Below are 15,182 nucleotides of genomic sequence, written 5' to 3' on the forward strand. Positions count from 1 at the left end.
TTTTTTGGGCATTTTTATGCCTTACTATACTGTGATGTTTTGTGCCTGACTATACTATGACGTTTTTTGCCATTTTTATGCTCTACTAGAATATGATTTTTTTGGGCATTTTTATGCCTTACTATACTGTGACGTTTTGTGCCATACTATACTATGACGTTTTTTGCCATTTTTATGCCTTATTATACTATGACGTTTTTTGAAATTTTATGCCATACTATAATATGACGTTTTTTGCCATTTTTATGCCTTATTATACTATGATGTTTTTTTGAAATTTTATGCCATACAATACTATGACGTTTTTTGACATTTTTATGCCTTACTATACTGTGACGTTTTGTGCCTGACTTTACTACGACGTTTTTTTGTCATTTTTATGCCTTAGTATACTATGACATTTTTTGAAATTTTATGCCATACTATACTATGACGTTTTTTGCCATTTTTATGCTCTACTATAATATGTATTTTTTGGCATTTTTATGCCTTACTATACTGTGACGCTTTGTGCCTGACTATACTATGACGTTTTTTGCCATTTTTATTTATTCTAGCTGTAGAGGAGTGCCTCGGAGCTGAGCACCCGTGGCACTAATTATTTGAAGTTAGCAAACCCAGCCTAGGACTGTGAAAACAATCAAGGAATGAAGTTTTAGATAACTAAAGGAATACCTCACCATTTTAAAAACAATAGGGAGAGAAGACAGAGATAACATTTAGGCTATAGTGAGAACAGTTCAAGAGGAGGAGAATCTGAAGGACGGTTGCAGGAGAGGAGAGCTTGGGAAGAGTGATAAAGCAGAGCAGAGACATACAGAGAGGACAATGGGATCTCCAGAGAGAAACAGAACCAAACTGTTCACAGAGGAACCAAAGAAAACCAAGATCCATGGAAGTGATGAGAGGACAGACACTGAAGCAGTAAGCAAAGTCCAGGACATTGGGAAGATGTGTGGCCTGGAAAAGAAATATATGAACAATATAAAGGAACAGAAGAAAAGGAAAATAGAAATAAAAGGTCACAAAGATCTGTGAAAAAGGGAGAGAAGGACAGACATTGAAGATGGACTGCTGAGGACTGCTCAGAAATCCACGGTGAGCTCTTCTTACATTTAGTGTTCATCGTGATTGTTAATAGCTCATATATTGATTGATTAATTCATCTGTGTAATGTTGGAAATAACTTATGTTGACATTAAATCAGCAGCATCGTTAGATCTTTGGTGACTGATTATCGGCTTTTGGGTAAACTGACAGAAGTTTGTCTCATGTTACATTCAAGAGAGAGACATCTGTAATCCACTCAAGCCTTTAGATCACATTGTCTGTAGGTCTACATCCATGATGAGCTGGTCTGATGTTGTAGATTTAACTGATTTTTATTATCCAAACAGATCAGCAAATGATTGAGGCCTGCAGCTGTGTGAAGGCAGTGGGGTTAATCATAAAAACAGACAGATTTAAGGTGTAACAAGACTTCAGGCTGAAACATTTGATGCGCCTATAGTCCTGAACACATTTTAATAAATGGTTCCCAACCATTTAAACTTGTGACCCCTTAAAATTAAGTCATATCTACTTCCCTTGTGATACATTTGAATGAGTTGTGAGCAGTTCCACCACCTGAAAAAGACAAATATCCGGTCTTTCACAAGAAAAAAAGTGACTGTTAAAATCATAAAAAGGTACAGCTGATCAAATTTAGTATGTGCCATTGTTCCTGTTCTGTTAATCATCTTGCAACCCCTTTACACTGTGTGATTTTGGGCTGTCTGAGGCGTATGCTAACAGTCGGGAGAGGAACTGGTACATCTGTGGTTGTCAATCAAATATAACTTCTTAACTGAATTAAAAAAAATTGCAATTGCAGCCTTTAATTTTATTCAACATGTCAAGGCTCCAACTAATGCACTAAGCATTTCATTTGGCTACTTAAACTTAGCTGACTTCATCTCTGATCATAAATGTGTCATCTTTTAGTTTAGCACACTGCACACTGTGCTCTCACACATTTTAATAACACATCTGCTGCTTTATTTTCAAATGCTGATTATGATTCTTCAGCCCAGGGCATATCTGAACTTTCCCAGGTTGATGATTTAGTAATCTGTTTTAATAGTGCTTACCAGGCCACTTTGGATATATCAGTCCTTATAAGTACAGATACACCTATGAACAATATTTGCTGCATAACATCCATATACTGAAGTCTGAATTCTCTCAATTTTGCCTTTTCCACAGTGATTTAGTGTCCCTGGTGGCTGTTCAATTGTTTTACATAAGGTTTAACACAATAGTGTATTTAAGTATTAAAATTAGGAAAAGTGACATATTTCTTTATAACACAAATACATATTAAAGAAAGAATCTACTTAAAACCTAGAACACTCACGTGGCCATCACATGGGTTATCATTACAACACGAGTTAATAATAAATATTAAAATTCCCTCAAAGTTTCCCGCCGGACCGCTTATCTGCAGGGACTTCCTGTTCCACCCACATTGTCGTGTCGCTTCCGGGTGGCCACTCAAGACTCATCCAGCGAGTTGTCGTTATCTCAACGCTGTAAACAAAAGTTACTAAACGGTTTAGCTCCCTCGACACATTAATCAAAAAGACATGCATATCAAAACAGGTAAGTTTGTACAACTTTTTTGACACATTTGATAGAAATTCATCACTTTCAGATGTGTTATTTTGTTGCCTTGCTACAGTGTTAGCAGCGTAGCTAGCGGTAGCGATAGCAGCCTGCTCGCCGCTTTGAATGGGGGGTTACGAAACTTTGACTTCGGCTAAGGTGCTAGCTAGCCCTGAATTTTTTGATATAGTAAAAATGAAGCCATTTTCTCGACGGCAGCTGTGGTTGTTAAGAGGTTGTTGAACAATGTTGGCCATGTCACAGCGGCAGAGGGATAAACCGTCGAGTTTAATTCGCCGCACAATGACGCTGCTAATTAAAGTTTGCTAACACAGGTGCTGGCTGCCAGCCCTGCAGACGTGAATCATAACATTTTGTTCAGTTCGAAGAGAGACGCCAATAACGGAGCTAAATTTCTCAGAAATCTGTACAGTCAGCTGTTTTCTCGAAATTTCTGTCACGGTGTACGAAACTGGCTCGCTGGGCTAGTGAACTACCTCACCCGGTTTTATGAAATGTGGCGCTGAGTAGCGGGCAAGCTGTTCGGGCCGGGTGTACTCACTCATCGTGTAATTGTTGCCCCTTCATCTGAAACCCTGCAAACCGCATGTTGAGTTTCACCCTTAATACCCCAGACTAAGTACTTACTAGGACCTAAATAAGTAAACCTTCCCGCACATACTTGGTCAACCATTCTGTTTTCATCGTGAGTTATGTGACAGAAAAACCTTATGTAAACAGACTGTAGGTTTGCCAACTAACGAGTGTTCATAAATCAGATTTTCTCGAATGGTAATTTAGTCCGTAAAATGTCAGGAAAAAGGTGAGAAATGTCAAGGTTTGGATCTTGGGAGAGTCTGAGGTTCAGCCTCCAAGTTGCTTGTTTTGTTTCACTTACAATGTAAAAAACACAGGAAAATAAGCAAATCCACACATTTGAGAAGATAAATGACCTGGGTTGCCAAAATTGATAGTGATTAGTTGTATGTCTGTTGATTATGTAACACATTTTTTGAGCATTAAAACAGTCCACAAACACACTTGCTTAAAAAATTTGGCTTTTTCAATTTTTCCTTTTGATACTGTCAGCAGAAAACACTCTGTATGAGCGGTTCCACCCTCTTCATTCTATATCAGGTTGTCTTGTTTTTTCTGCACAACTTGGAAAATAGGCAGCAATACAGGGAACTGTTGTTCGGCTAAAATCAGCTGGGACAGTGAAGTCATGTGAAGATGTGTCGTCCACCCCTGGTGTTTGCTTTTATGAAGCCGTGCAAAGATCCATGAACTAATGCCAAGTGAAGAATCATCTAGTGTGTGACACCTGTTTGTATACGCAGTGTCATTATCACTGTGCTGTTGTGGCAACAGTAACGAGAATCTTATTCTAGAGAGCAGGGCGGTGATTTGTGACATGGTTGATAGATAGATAGATAGATAGATAGATAGATAGATAGATAGATAGATAGATAGATATAATTTATTTATCCCCTAGGGGAAATTCATCCACAGTGTTTCTTAAGACTCAGCTTAAATATTACTGTTCTTCACTTGTGATTTGCTTCACGGTGTAGACATTTATTTATATATATATATATATATATATATATATATATATATATATATATATATATATATATATATATATATATATATACATATTCAAACAATGTGTCACCACAGCAGATATTTGACTGACATGTTAATGCCTCTTTCAGGTACATGGGAAGCCAACAACACTGTGTGTGAGTCCGATAACCTGTGCGACCCAGCAGTCCTCGTTTCAGCCACTAACTCTGAGCCTCACATTCGTAACCGCCGCCTGTCCCCTGGCTCAGGAAACTGCGGAGGTGGTGGGGGTGGAGGCTGCATCTCTGGAGGTGACCAGCAGCCCCGGCAGCTTTCACCTGAGGGTGACCTGATTGGACCCGGTCACACACACGGTTTCACCTTCCGCAGGGAAAAAGAACGCAAGGGCCAGCAGCACAAAGGGCGCAGCCTCCGTAGGGAAAGTCAGAAGGGGGTCAGCCGAGTAAGTGAACGGCCACAAAAAGTTCATCAGAAGGAGAGGTGGGTGGAGGACAGTCTGTCACTGCTCAAGCCCCCGCCTGCCTTCCCAGTGCAGGACAGCCCCGCCAAGCTGCAGCCCGCTGTCAGCTACGCTTCCAAGGTGAAAGCGGGAGCAGCAGGTGGAGCGCTGGAGGAGGACCGCCCCGCCATCGGTGTGCTGCTTCAGAACCAGTGGGGTCTCAGTTTCATCAGCGAGGCGAGGCCGGTCACTGAGGGTTCGAGCCCTCGCCCCGCTGCAAACACCCTCCCACCTCAGCCCACAGACGCTAACCAGCCAGAAGACCTACAGCTCGACACAAGTCTCACAGTCCAGGTCCCTGAAGAAACATCAGTCACTACCTCCGTCACCCCAAACACGCGTCCAGAGGTGGACGAGAGCAACGGGAAGCTGCTGCTTAGCTGTCGCCATCTAGTGGAGGCGTTGAACTATCACAATAGAGGTGAGCAGCTATGAACACACAGTGCTAGTTTTTTTTTTTTTTTTTCCATTTTAAAGTTGTCGTTTCAGTGCATCACCTTTAATGATGACTTTTCTTTCCTCCCCAGAATGGAATGCTATGTGTAACAGACAGAAAAGAGGTAAGCTGACACTGGTGTTTGAAATGTTGTGAAATTGGCTTTAGCTCCCTCTGAATTTGTAAAGCTTGTCATGACAATGTTTTGTAGTAATATTTTGTAGTTTTGTCGGTTACATCACTCTCATTGTATTTAGTAGATTTTGAAAACATTTACACAAAATAAATACAATACAAATCTGGCATTTTAAACGCTGTCTTTGTTTGTTCCCCTTTGACGTTTTGTTCTGTTTTTCTGTCTTCCAGATCCAAAAAGGATTGTCTGGTACAAGGACACCAAGGAGCACCCAGCCTAGCAGTGTGAGAAACCCAAAGTTCTATATAAACACATACAACACACGCCTACATGCACATTAAAACATGTAAAGATGGACAACTTTTGAGTCCCGTTCACACACACACACACTGCACTCAGGATGATGTCTTCACGCAAAGCCACACTGAGACACTTTGGACTAACTCCTCTGAGATCTTACAGCAATGGACTTTTTTTAACGCCTTACAGAGAGCCTGCCTTAATTAATCAGATGTGTTTCCATCGCCTCTCATTACCATTTTTAGCTTGTATGTGTAGAGCTGGTCTTTTTTTAAAACAATCTCTGAGGAACTGTAAATTAATTTTTCCCCCCTTTTGAAAGCTGCAGTTTTATCAAACTTTTCTTTTTCCTCTGTAAAGCGAGTGGTCAATCAAGCACTTTGTTAAAAAATCTGTTGTGACCAATCCCTGTGTGCGAGAAACCCTCACCAGAGTGATTTATCCCCCTTCCCCTCAATTATAAACAGAATGTCTTGTTCCTGCTTGAGTTCTATGGTTCATGTATGCAGAGGACTTCTGTGTCCGTGTCTTCAGTTTACATAAGGGTGTAGTCAAAGGCACAGTTAGAATTCACCCTTTACCCCTGTCAGATCTTAATGCTGTGTTCATTTCTTTGTTTTTATTTGGTTCCCTAATCAGGTGAATGTGTTATTCATGAATCCATAAGGGATCTCACCGTGTCCAGTATGTTGATTTTTGAGAAGAAAATTTATTGAATAAAAAAATTTACACTGGAGAAGGAGGAGGAATGTAAGTGAACGGTATTGCTCAATAAAAATGAATAAACTTGATAAGTTCAATCTTAGACCTTTTTATTTGAATATATCAAGTTCTGATTTTCTGCTGACAAAGTCTAAAGTCACATGTTTCTGTTAATGTTTCTCTCAAGTGTATGACAACAAGGAATTTGTAACTGAACAAAAAGCAGGACACAAACTCAAATCAAACTGCCAGATCTTCAGAGGAAAAACAGCTGCACAACAGATTTTATTGTGATACACAATAAATCAGTGGCCAGTTCTGAATGAGGACAGAGTCAAAGGAAGTAAGAACATTAAGGTCAGTTTTTTTCCTGTCAGCACTGAAGAAACCAGGCAGTGAGCTTAGCAAACATGGTTTTGTTGTGTTTTACAATTCCTCTTCAGATTTTTGCAGTTCCAAGAGAATTCTTTCTCAGCCAAAACAAACAATTATCAGCCCTGAAATTCCACATCAGTGCATGTAGAAAGTCTAATGTAAAGTAGCCATCTTAATTTGAAAAAAAAACCAAATCACCTTTGATCTCACAAACTGACGGTACATTTGTTTGTTGTAGATGTGAACGCTCAGGTGCAGGATGTGGTCCATCCAGGAAAAGTCCCACCACCTCTTGTGACCAGAGGAAGTTATGCAGGAGTGTGTAGTTGACATGCATAAGTTCTCCAAAATGTGACAATCAAAATATACCTCTTTCTACTGCAGTATTTACAACAGCCACCAAAGAGTGAAGTTCCCTAACAATTTTAAAAGAAAAAGCTGGTGATATTGTATTTTTAGTGTCAAATCCCATGAAAAGAACGAAAAACCAACACAGAAAATAGTCTAGCTCACAATACCTTCTGACCTCCCCACCATGTCTGTGGCGCTCAGCCCTGAAGCCCATTCCTTACTACTGATGATATAAATCTTTGAAAACATGTCCCAAATAATAATAACTCAGCTCAGTAACAGCTGGACTGTAGCTCTGAGCAAACGTTACTCAACAGGAGGAAATGGTGCATTCGTTGGGTACTATTTTCAGCTGTGGATTAATACGCAATTGCTGTATTACCAGCAGCAGGATGGCATATGCGCAATTGAGTAAAAATAACTACAGTGTGTGTGTGCATAGCAATGAAGACCTGCTTGCAACACTGTGGCTCACTGATGTGTGTTTTTGTACAACAGAGGAATAACATGTATGAGCCTTTGTATACACACAGTTCTTTTTAGCAGGATCAGTTCAATGTTGGGTTTGGTTTTTCATGGTATCTGATGACAGTTATAAAAATAGAGACTATCACCTGACTTATCCTTTAAACATGAGTAAACTAAACAAGAACAACTACAAACCTCATGACATCTTTAAAGCTGAATGCTTAATTTGACTTTGAGTAGCAACTCTTTAATGTCACATGCAACAGAGTGCAAGTGTCCCTTTAGAGGCCAGGTGTACTACAGACCTGCTGCAACAACATATTTAACACCAGGATGTTGTGTCGCTCAGTCCATCAGTCAGTCTCTCCACGTCACCTCCACCTCATCTGTTCTGTACCTGCAACAGGACAAATGTTAATGCTCGACATGGTCCGGCAACAAGTACAAGCACAGTGAGGTGACAATGTTAAAATTTCTCCTACAGCAATTAAATCCAGGATTCACAACTTTCTTTCACACAAAGAGATGGTGAAGACTGAGATACTTACTATGTTCCCTGTATAATTAAGGGTAATAGTAAAGTCTATATACTTTCTAACTAAGGGACCCTGAAAGCACCATGGATCAAAATCTGTTTTCTAGATCATTAAATCACAAGCAACCAGTGTGGATTTGTCATAATTTCCCAGAAGAACGTAGAAGCAGATAAACAAGAACAGAACGGAGAGAGACAAAGAGAAACAGTGACGTGGACTCTACCTTTGTGTAATCCATGAGTCCTCCAGCTCCGTCACCTGACCGGACCTAAACATCTCCCAGCCGGCCTGAGCAATCATTGCTCCGTTGTCTATGCAGAATCTGTGGCATAAAGGGAAAAGTGTGTTATCTGGACTGAACCTGGAACACAGTGTTCCTGGCAGACTGAGATCCCAGGATGTTTTAGGAATTCAGCAGTGAGAATTTGTGATGGAGAGAAAAGATGATGTTTTGCTCTTGTCACACTTTCATACAAAAGGGTTTGATATGGACATTTCTGTATTGTTTCCCTTAATGTAAATATTTTTAACAGGGCCATACCAATGTTTCTGTTTGTTCAGCCCATTTACTACAAATCATATACACTTTACATACTGTTTACACTTTTGTAACGCATGCCATTTTTAAAGATAGTTTCATTGTTTTAAAAGCACTTAAAATCAATATGTAGAGTTGAAACCTGCTTCTGATGTGTAATCATTGAGCCTCGTGTCCGTTTGTTCTTTATTTTCCTGAAGATTGTTGTGGTTGTATAGACTTCAAATAAGTTTGTCCTTGCACATTACCATCAAAACGTTTCTAAACCTTGACTACAATAAAGTTTATTGTGATGATTTTTTCTACCATAAGTATTTTAATGAAATGAATAAAAAATAAAAGCAGCCTGGAAGAGAATAAAAACAAATCTAAAACATGGCATGCAGTTAAAAAAAGTAGTATATGTGATTTAAATAATAAATAATATTAAAAAAGTAGGAGTTTAGCATGAGTATTTGTTATATTTAGAGAATTAAGTGTGATCCTGAATTTTTCCTGAATCTTGTCACAGTGGAAAAGCCATCTACATCACCCACACTACAGACCTGTTGAAGGGTGTGTTACAGTCCTGATAATCCAGTGTTTCAACACCTGACTGTAGAGCCAGTTATATTGTATGTTAATGGTATGAGAGTGGTTAAAGTATCAGTGCTGCCTGGGTGAATCTCAAACAAACTCTGTTGTAATGTGAATGTAAGTGAATGTTCTGGGTGTGGACGGGCTGGTTTACCGTTCATCTGTGGCAAACAGCTTGGCACCTCGCTCCTTACACATGACCCCCATCATCTCCTGCAGACGCAGATTACCTGCAGAGGAAACCAGAGCTCTTACTCTCCACTTAGACTGGACTCAATCATATAAACACACATCAAATCTTCTGGCGAATAAATGAATGTAAGCTTTAATTATTCTCAGTGTTCTTACTTACAGGGAATGTTTTTTTAATTAATCTTGGGATTATCCTTCAAGGTACAAGGATATTCGTATTTCAGACATTTAGCTCAAGCTCTTTTCCAAGTGACTGAGAGGTAATTTCATTTACAAACAAACAACAGTTTGGAACAACATCAGTAGATTGTGGGTCTTCGTGGGTCAAATTCACACTGACGGTCTGCCAAAGTACCAAAATAACAGCTTGATCCTGCTCTATCCATGGTCAAACCAGACTCAAAGCTGTTACAAATTTGGTCCTCAGGCTGTTATCATATTACTTTACTATGTTTTGATATTCTTTCAGGTGAGAACGCAAGCGTTAAGATTTAATGTTTAAAATTTAGATTAAGATTTAACATTTAAGATAAAAATATGACAAAGTTCATAAATACTGCTGTAAATCTAGTAAAAAGGTGACTTTAAAATGATCCATTTTCCAATTTGAAAAATAATATGAATATTCTTCCACTGCATCATTCTCTTTGTTTTTAGGTACAAAAACGGGAAGAATGTGTGCGGTTGTTAATCTGATAACACTTCTGCACAGTTTACTGAGTATCAGGAATGACAATATTTGTGTTTTTGTCAGAAGTCACTTCTCTGAGTGCCCACGCACACAGAGGAAAAATGGGTAGGCCTGTTCCTTGAAAGACAAAAACCAGCCCTTAGACTCATTTCAGTGCATTTCACAACTGTAGATACAGTGCACAATACAATAGTGTACACAGTCTCTCAGGCTCCTGTATTGTACATTTGTATAAACTCTAGAAAGAAAACCTGGTTCTTTCTCACACTTCAGGACATTTACTGTTATATTACTGATATTTTTATGAAGCACTGTAGCCACTGGAAATATCACTGACCCAGATAAACAGTCCCCACAAAGACAGACCCAGAGGCACAAATGACATCAACAGTATGTATTTTTTAACAGGGACTACATTTGTTGGACTGGATTTTTCCTTGAAGCATCCATTTCTGATGTGTACTCACAGCCAACACCCCCGACGATGAGGACCTCTTGGGAGCCGCAGTGAGCCATGGCCCTCTCTGTGATCTCCACCAGCATGGAGAAAACTGTCTCCTGCAGAGATTACCAACTCAATTTAATATCATGATTAGAGCTGCAACCATTAGTTGATTAATCACTTAGTCAACTGACAGAAAATTAATCAGCAACTATTTAGACAATGGAATATCATTGTAGGCCTTGTCATGATGTTTTAGTCCAAATATTTCAAGATCAAAACAGGGCAAGACATCTAAACACTGAGTTCTTTGAAGACTGTGTTATGAGGCTTTGAGGTTTAAAGTTGCTATGGACACCCAAACAAGATCAGAGCCTTTAAGCTTACAACTGACTTCTACAAATAATTACAACTTTGTATTTTCTCTCTTCTGTGATTCTATTGGAGATTTCTTTCTGTGTTGTGTTTTTTTTTTACTTTTTAGCCTTTATTCTGATAGTTGCAGTGAGAGAGAAACAGGAAAGCCAGGGAGACAGAGGGGGATGACATACAGCAAAGGGCCACAGGTCAGATTCAAACCCAGGCTGCTTAGGTAATGACTAAGCCTTTGTGGTACTCGCTCTACCAGGTGAGCCACTGGGGGCGCCCCCTTCCTGTTAAAAGGGAGTTTTTGTTCTCCACTGTTGCCTAGTGTCTTCACCATATCCCCACATGCAGGACAGCACTATGTTAATAGACTAACTGGGTGTGTTGGTCCTTAGTACCTGCAGTGAGAAGCACAGGTCCTCTGCTGTACACTGACCAGAGCTCAGCATCTTATGAGCAGCTTCCTATAAAAGAAAAATAGAAAGAAAACAAAACAAAACATCAAACTGTAGGTTTGAGAATCAGTTTCACAGCTTGTCAAACATGTCAAAGGATAACTAAGAGGACTGAATCATAAATCACCACTCACCTCAATGTAGGATAAAATCCCAGAGAAAGAGACGTCCATTCCTTTAACTGTATACGGTAGCTCCACATACTGACTCCCTCTAACAGCGTGGACAAAAAGAAAATACAAAAATAAGCTCACGATACATCCCCGGCTCCCTCAGTGAAACTGCTTCGTGTCAAATGTGCAATTGTACATGTAAACCCCCACTCACTTCTTGGCCATCTGCTCTATGTTGTAGCCTGGACTGGGGTCATTGGAAATCTGAGTTGAGTTGAGCACAGAAGTATCAACACACACATCTCAGACACAGTAAAAGGCAAATCGCTGCTATAATGAAAACAAGAATGACACAAACCTTTATAACTCTGGCGAACCTGTCCAAACAGTTGCCAACCGCAATGTCGATGGTCTCCCCAAATATTCTATATCGCCGCTCTGAGTATGCAATAACCTGCACAGTAAGAATTGGACAACAATATGAATACATCAGTGTCTAATAAATTACTCGCTGTATGTTTACATGTTACCTACATAAAAGAAACCAACCTGTGTGTTCCCCCCACTAACATAAAGCACAGTGGGGTTGTTGGCTTTGGTGATGAGTCGACCCATCTCGATGTGTCCGATACAGTGGTTGACACCGAGGAGCGGCTTCCCCCAAAGCTGTGAGACTGTACGAGCCACCAGAGCCACCATTACCAAGGGGGCACCCATACCAGGACCTGACAGAGAAGAGGAAGAACAAGGGAGAGGTTTTTCAAAAGATATTCTGTCTTTGCCTGAGAGAGAACATAACACCAGCCCGTCAGTTTTGCCTACTGCAACATGTTAAACCATCTTTGCCTTAGGGCCATCAGACGTGTAAAGAGGCCTCCCTCACACAGACCCGAGAATGCCGTAAGAACGTAAGTTAACCTGAAGTCAGTAAGAGGATTTTAGTGTCCTATGATGTTTGTTTTTTTATCCTGAAAAGAAAGAACCTAATGGGATCCACTAAAGCAGCAACACAAAATATTGGCAGCTGGTAGCTTCACTGCCCTAAAATTACCTTTTCAAAAACAAATGACAAATTTGTCAGCCCACTGTACATACTGTATATTTGCTCGCAAGTAGAGCAAAATTAAGCTTCAAATTACAGCTATGATGTTCAACATACAAAACTAACACTGGACTTGGAGGAAAATGGTGCTTATCTGAACAATGTTATTTTAAACTCCGGTGTTTTCAAAGATATCAAACACATGAGCTGGATATGAATGTGTACAGTGTAAAGTACTGCACAAGATATCTAGAATTAACCCATGTGATGTAACTATGCAGTGGTTAAGAAATGCTGCTTTGGATTTTAATATTGTAGTCAACGTAACTGAATTAGCTACAGTGAAGTGGAACAAGCAGGTGAGGGATATATACAGTACATCATGTTAAACTGAGGAGAAATGTTTTTACCAACCCTGAGGTAGAAACTTATAAGAAAGGTCAAAGGGCAAGCTCTGCCTCCATCCAAAGACTCTCTGTAGTGTCTTAAGGCAAATACTAGAATTATCTAGAGAAAGTAGTTAAGAATGACATGAGCACACACTTGTAAAACTTGTAAAAGTATGAGGTGATCCTCATTCTGACAGACGTCTGACAAGTTCAATCTTGCTCTACTACAAGATGAACTCACAGTATCTTATGTTACCTTTGGTATACGCCACACAATCGATATCTGCAGGCTTCAGCCCTGCTTGCTCCAGCGCCTCCTTCAGGACAGTCAGTATGACAGCACGGTGGTGCCGGGCTGTGTCACTTGGCATGAATCCTGACGGGTAAAATAACATGCTGTCAACTCCAAATACGTCAGACTTTAATATACCACCCCTGAAGTGAAGTTGACTTTGGCATTTTAACAGAAGTCTGACTTGCCTTGACCAGGAGGTGTGATGTAAGTCCGTCTAGGGTTGGAAAGAACTTCACCATCTCTGATGATTCCTATGCCGATCTTATTGGCACTGCCCTCAAACCCGATTACTACAGTCATGGCAGCTGAAGAACAGTCTATAGAAAAGAGAAAAGAATGTGCAGTGAAGACTAATGTTTTCTCTCTTCACAAAACCAACAGGTCTATTAGAATAGTGTCTGTTTTCAATTGTATTTTCCAGTTAATCACTTCATCTCTTTAGGAAGGCTATATCTGCCCACGGAAAAAAAACATGAAAAGTGAAAATATGATACTATATCAAAATTAAGTCAAAATTGTAACATACTAATACAGAATTATGAGAAATTAAATGGATACTCGACTAATTTTACACATTAAACTTGGTCTAATATTACCCACTGCCAGCGCCACCGGCCCTGTCCAGCAGATGGCAGCAATGGTTGGCTAAACTGGAAGTTGTTGCCAATTTCTATTTGCAATATAGCATTTTCACTAAGCTTTACTGGGAGAGGAGGGAAGGTTAAGCAGGGACAGATGCCATGTTATTTTATAACAACACACTTAAGATTCATTTTCTTTTGTAGTTTGGCACAAAATGTTGCTGGAATGAACCACACTAAAATGAACACACTCTCACAAAAGTATCAGCTCTTATTACCAGAGCATATAGGGCCTCCAAGTATCCTTTATAATATTAACCTTACTGCTTCAATAATGTGCCAGTAAAATTCAGAAAATATATAAACGTAAATGATGCAATAGTCAGAGGGCAATACAGTCTTTGGATTCTATTTGAATTAGTTCAAACAAATTAGGTGCCAGTTTAAATTGTATCCAGGTTTGGATTCCAATCAGAAACCTCCTTTGCCAGTTTCACTGATGAGCACACTTAAAGTTAAGTTATAAAGTTATAGCTTGATTGACTGATTGATTACTACTCTTGCAAGTCTTATAATTTTATAGACGTGCAATACTAAATCACTGGAGTACACGTGTGCCAAAATGACAAAATACTAAGTAAAAGTATGAGCAATAAAATGAAACAATGAGTAACTAAATCAAAATTATGAAATATGAAGTAAAAACTGAGATACTGAATCAAACTTGTGACAGTCAAAATTTTCAGATGTGATATTACAGTTTGAACATGTTATCATCATTTTCAACTTTTAAAGCCAATACTTTAACTTACTGCGCCAAAATATTCAACTTTGAGAGTCATTTTGACTTAGTTTCTCATAATTTCAATACAATAACGTATAATTGTGAATTACCATCACTATTTCTATTTGCACCACAACTAATCTTTTTCCTGGCAGAAATTAGCTTCCACAGCAGAGTGCGAATTTACATTTTCCCAGAGGTGTTTTTTGGTGATTTATATGAGTGGGCGTTTGTATTTTTTGATGATAAACATGCTAACATTAAATTCTAAACTATAATTTTACATTTAAATACATTTAAATGGCCTACGCCTGTCAGCCTATACATGTCCAACCTGAATAAAAGCCACATTAGAGGAAACAAAGATAAATGATGTCCATATTTAGCCTAAAACCAAAATATAGCATCCTGCATAGCTGTGCTGCTGCTAAGCTAGTACTGACAACATACTGCTCCCCTAAAACTAGCTTATATTAACGCTGCGTTGAAGGATACAATAGGTATACCTAACTTTTTAATTTCCTTCGGTAGTTCACAATAATTAAAACTCGTCTCAGTTTAATGATAAAACTAGTAAATTTGCTACCTTAGCTTGCTCCTGCAACTCAGCTCCTCCATATGAACCTCGAAGGACCCATTCTAACACCTGTGGAGTTCGCCTGACCAAAATGCTTCGTCTAAC

General features: G+C 39.3%; 2 protein-coding genes across 3 annotated transcripts; one reads left to right on the forward strand and one right to left on the reverse strand.

The window, feature by feature from the left end:
- The first annotated feature begins 2,494 nt into the window (after nucleotides 1-2,494).
- On the forward strand, nucleotides 2,495-6,409 carry si:ch211-214j24.10 (uncharacterized protein LOC558894 homolog). Its single transcript, XM_056367796.1, has 4 exons — nucleotides 2,495-2,640; nucleotides 4,362-5,153; nucleotides 5,260-5,292; nucleotides 5,535-6,409. The coding sequence occupies exons 1-4, from the start codon at nucleotides 2,625-2,627 to the stop codon at nucleotides 5,582-5,584; spliced, it is 891 nt and encodes a 296-aa protein (XP_056223771.1). The 5' UTR covers nucleotides 2,495-2,624; the 3' UTR covers nucleotides 5,585-6,409.
- On the reverse strand, nucleotides 6,400-15,154 carry osgep (O-sialoglycoprotein endopeptidase). Of its 2 annotated transcripts, none has more exons than XM_056367794.1 (12): nucleotides 15,087-15,154; nucleotides 13,321-13,452; nucleotides 13,097-13,216; nucleotides 11,959-12,134; nucleotides 11,768-11,863; nucleotides 11,624-11,673; nucleotides 11,431-11,509; nucleotides 11,240-11,305; nucleotides 10,501-10,591; nucleotides 9,305-9,380; nucleotides 8,260-8,358; nucleotides 6,400-7,897 (listed from the first exon to the last, which is right to left on the reverse strand). In XM_056367794.1, the coding sequence occupies exons 2-12, from the start codon at nucleotides 13,433-13,435 to the stop codon at nucleotides 7,858-7,860; spliced, it is 1,008 nt and encodes a 335-aa protein (XP_056223769.1). In that variant the 5' UTR covers nucleotides 13,436-13,452; nucleotides 15,087-15,154; the 3' UTR covers nucleotides 6,400-7,857. The 2 variants fall into 2 exon arrangements, with proteins under 2 accessions (XP_056223769.1, XP_056223770.1); XM_056367795.1 differs by lacking the exon at nucleotides 15,087-15,154 and adding an exon at nucleotides 15,012-15,031.
- Nucleotides 15,155-15,182: the final 28 nt, after the last annotated feature.

The sequence above is a fragment of the Seriola aureovittata genome, chromosome 22, assembly GCF_021018895.1.
Source record: "Seriola aureovittata isolate HTS-2021-v1 ecotype China chromosome 22, ASM2101889v1, whole genome shotgun sequence".
Classification (NCBI taxonomy): domain Eukaryota; kingdom Metazoa; phylum Chordata; class Actinopteri; order Carangiformes; family Carangidae; genus Seriola; species Seriola aureovittata.

What these genes read in the sequence shown, in the direction of transcription:
- si:ch211-214j24.10 (XM_056367796.1), top strand. An exon ending in GTTGAACTATCACAATAGAG is followed by an intron (nt 5,154 to 5,259) that starts GTGAGCAGCTAT and finishes TTTCCTCCCCAG; the next exon opens with AATGGAATGCTATGTGTAAC. An exon ending in GTGTAACAGACAGAAAAGAG is followed by an intron (nt 5,293 to 5,534) that starts GTAAGCTGACAC and finishes TCTGTCTTCCAG; the next exon opens with ATCCAAAAAGGATTGTCTGG.
- osgep (XM_056367794.1), bottom strand. Translation starts at nt 13,435, where the DNA reads ATGACTGTAGTAATCGGGTTTGAGGGCAGTGCCAATAAGATCGGCATA. An exon ending in TTGTGTGGCGTATACCAAAG is followed by an intron (nt 12,135 to 13,096) that starts GTAACATAAGAT and finishes CTTCTCTGTCAG; the next exon opens with GTCCTGGTATGGGTGCCCCC. An exon ending in GGATTTTATCCTACATTGAG is followed by an intron (nt 11,306 to 11,430) that starts GTGAGTGGTGAT and finishes TTTCTTTTATAG; the next exon opens with GAAGCTGCTCATAAGATGCT.